This window comes from Limulus polyphemus, unplaced genomic scaffold (genome assembly GCF_000517525.1).
Source record: "Limulus polyphemus unplaced genomic scaffold, Limulus_polyphemus-2.1.2 Scaffold707, whole genome shotgun sequence".
Taxonomy (NCBI): Eukaryota; Metazoa; Arthropoda; class Merostomata; order Xiphosura; family Limulidae; genus Limulus; species Limulus polyphemus.
This window is the reverse complement of record NW_013666317.1, coordinates 414,719-417,800: the sequence shown is the minus strand read 5'-3', so window position 1 is coordinate 417,800 and position 3,082 is coordinate 414,719. Positions and strand designations below refer to the sequence as shown.

The 3,082-nt window shown below is 30.3% G+C and overlaps 1 protein-coding gene and 1 non-coding gene across 2 annotated transcripts in view; both read right to left on the bottom strand.

Moving 5' to 3' along the window:
* Positions 1-3,082, bottom strand: part of LOC106460096 (E3 ubiquitin-protein ligase HUWE1-like) — a 165,843-nt gene that overhangs the window by 25,393 nt on the left and 137,368 nt on the right. Inside the window, 2 exon segments of the mRNA XM_022386717.1 lie at positions 430-504; positions 1,430-1,556. Of these exon segments, the coding sequence (XP_022242425.1) occupies positions 430-504; positions 1,430-1,556 (202 nt within the window).
* Positions 115-187, bottom strand: Trnar-ucu. Its single transcript has one exon. It is a non-coding gene; the product is annotated as a tRNA-Arg (tRNA).

Below are 3,082 nucleotides of genomic sequence, written 5' to 3'. Positions count from 1 at the left end.
GTTGTTGTTGTCAGTAATTTTTAGCAGGTTGGTTTTTACGGGGCGGAGTTGCTAGCCCCGCACCCAACCCTCCTCCTTTCTCATCCTGGACTTGGAACCAGGCAAAGGTGGTGGCATCCCTGCCGGGGAACGAGCCCGGTACCTTTGGATTAGAAATCCAACGCGCTATCCACTGCGCTACAGGGACACTTCCATAGTCCAAATGGCTTGTTATTATACAGTTTTAACTGCATTACTATTAAAGTTTATTGCTCATTGCTGAATGTCTTTTTTACAACAATCTGATCTCATGTTTCCATGTGAATTATTGAGAAGGTTTATGATCCTGCAGCCTGTCCATGATTGGAAAAAAAGTGTTCAGAAATTGAGGCATAAGATTATCCATTTCTACAGATGAAATGAAAAACAAATTACAAAGCAGACACATACCACTTGTTTCAGCACCACTGGTGGTATCATCAGACACCATTGGGAGCTGGAAAGTACGGATACCATCAATTTTGACTACATGTTTTGGTAACATTGACATTAAAAGAAACATCAGGTAGTGCTTGGTTATGCATGAGAATTAAATGTTTTAATACTATTTGTTGTACTACTACTTGCATTTGTCTTTACATATTTAAAATGACCCTTTGTTTATGATGATGAAGAAGCTCACCTGAATTATATACCTTCTCAGGATCCATTGTTTTTGGAGGTACGGTTTCGAGGATAAAATAATCCAAATCAAGTTACTTATTGTTTTAAATATCAGTTTCTTACTTATATTTTGAATGAATCAAAGAAGCAAAAATACTTGCATGATATTCTGAAAATGTTATATTTTACACATACTTTTATAGTTGCTTGAAATACAAATTATGTGGAAATAGGTATAATAGTAATTTATGAAATAAAATGTAAGAAAAAATTATACAATAGCCAATGTACACAAGTTAAAAGCTGAAGAGTCAGGACCTTCCATAAGAGATTATAGCAGCAGTGTCTTTGCATTACATTTAATCTTTTCTATACCAAAATTACATGCAAGAAAAATGCCAGAAATCCAGCATTTGAAAAGCACAATCTTGTACTTCTCATGCTTTTGTTCAAAGTGCTTTGTTCCAGTACAACTATGTAAAGATGTTGGATGGCTGAAGTTTCTCATATTGAATAAACTGGGAAAAACTCTCACTAAAAAACACAGGTATTGTTTAGATGTGAAAACGTTAATGAAAATTTCGAGGAGAAATAAGTTATAAAGGTTATTTAACTTATTCTATACTTTGTTAAAAAGAAAAAGGAAATTGGAGTCTACTTATAAAATAAACAGGAATATGTATGAAGATATATTTATTTGTCATTCCCTTTAAACCACAGAAGAACTTCAACATTTATACAAAACATCGTATAACACCTTACACCCCCTGGAGTATTAACAGAAAACATTATTTACCAGATGAAGGAAACACCTCTTCAAGTTGAAAAAACAAACTATCATCCCGATCTTCAATGTGAAAAAGAGCTTCTTCAATATCTTGATAATCATCTTCTTCTGCATCGAAATGAGACCCCTGAAATGTAATCACAAACAATTCAAATGAGACAAAACATTTTAAAAATACTAAATTACTAGAACTTATAACTGTAGTTTAGAAAAACAATCATTTGATTACTGCAACAGTTGTTAACATTAACCTTAAAATGCCTGGGTGCATTGTTTTATTGTATTGACAAAATTTTGAAACTTAAGATGAATTTAGGGATTACTAATTGACAATTGCTGTAAAAAAAAAAATTAAATCATATTTTCATAAGTTATACTTGTATAAATTATAAGCTTTGGAATTTCAAAAAAAATGCTTTTGTGAATGTTTTTTTAAAGAAATAATTAAAAATTCTCACCACTGTTGTAGATTTCAATACCTGATTTTGTCTTTTTATATCCTCGTAAAACTTTCCAATAAATATTTTATTTCATAAAATTAAATTTTGTCTTTGCTTTAATTTGAAAACAACAACAATAAAAGCATGCAGTATAACAAAAATAGCTTTTTATGAGACCAGAATTATCAACAGCCAACTTTTTTTTTTATATTGTTAATTGGAAGATTACATTTAATATATTTAACAAGTTTCAAACCTATTTTATATTCATTTGTACATATTTCTTTATGGCAATCATCTTTGCCCATTCAAGCAATTACTTAATCTTGTTGGCAAAATGAATCTTGATATGGTTGAGTGCAAAATGATCTAAGTCTAACATTTCTTAACCTGATCTTGTTCCATAAAACCATTGAATTTCCTATCTTACTGCACTATAGCAGTTCAAATTAAGTTTAAAATGATAAAGCAGCCTTTTTTGAAAGTTAAAAAAATCAGGCTGGTAACTGTGGCAGAAGTTTTTTTTTTTACAAATATATTTTCTTCTAGTTAGAGCTGAGCAAATGAATTGATTATCTATGAGCAATAACAAGAGATACTTAAAGTACTGGTTTAAATTACAAATTTTTTTATATTATACAACACAAAAAATTTTCCAAGTATCTTTATTCATTCCCTAATTTGCAAGATAAAGTTATGACTATCAAGTCTTATTTAACAAAACAAATTGATGTTATTCTAATTTTTATGACGTTTTACTTTAAACTTAGGCTACTTGGGAAATATTCAAAATACTAGGTTTTTACTTTGGCTATGTACATACTTGCCTAATAAAAAACTATTATTCATTTACCTTGGTTACAAACTATGAGTAACTATGTAATTATAGGTGCAACACTTAAAGCTCCAAAATTATTGTAAACAAACTTATAAGCATGTAAAATAATACTAAATTGTCTGGAAAAGTGTACATTTCACACTGTATTGTTGCAATAAGTGAATGATAATGAAGAAATCTTTCATCTTTTCTAAACAAATACACAAGCTTTAGACTTTAGAGGTATCCAATATGTCCTATATACCACTGCAAATATGCATGGTGTTTGGCATTAAGCACTACAGGCAAACCATTATGGTTTGTATGTTTAGTGATTAGTACACAATGCCCCCTGCTAGCACATCTGTACAAGACAAAAAAAAAAAACTTCACAAC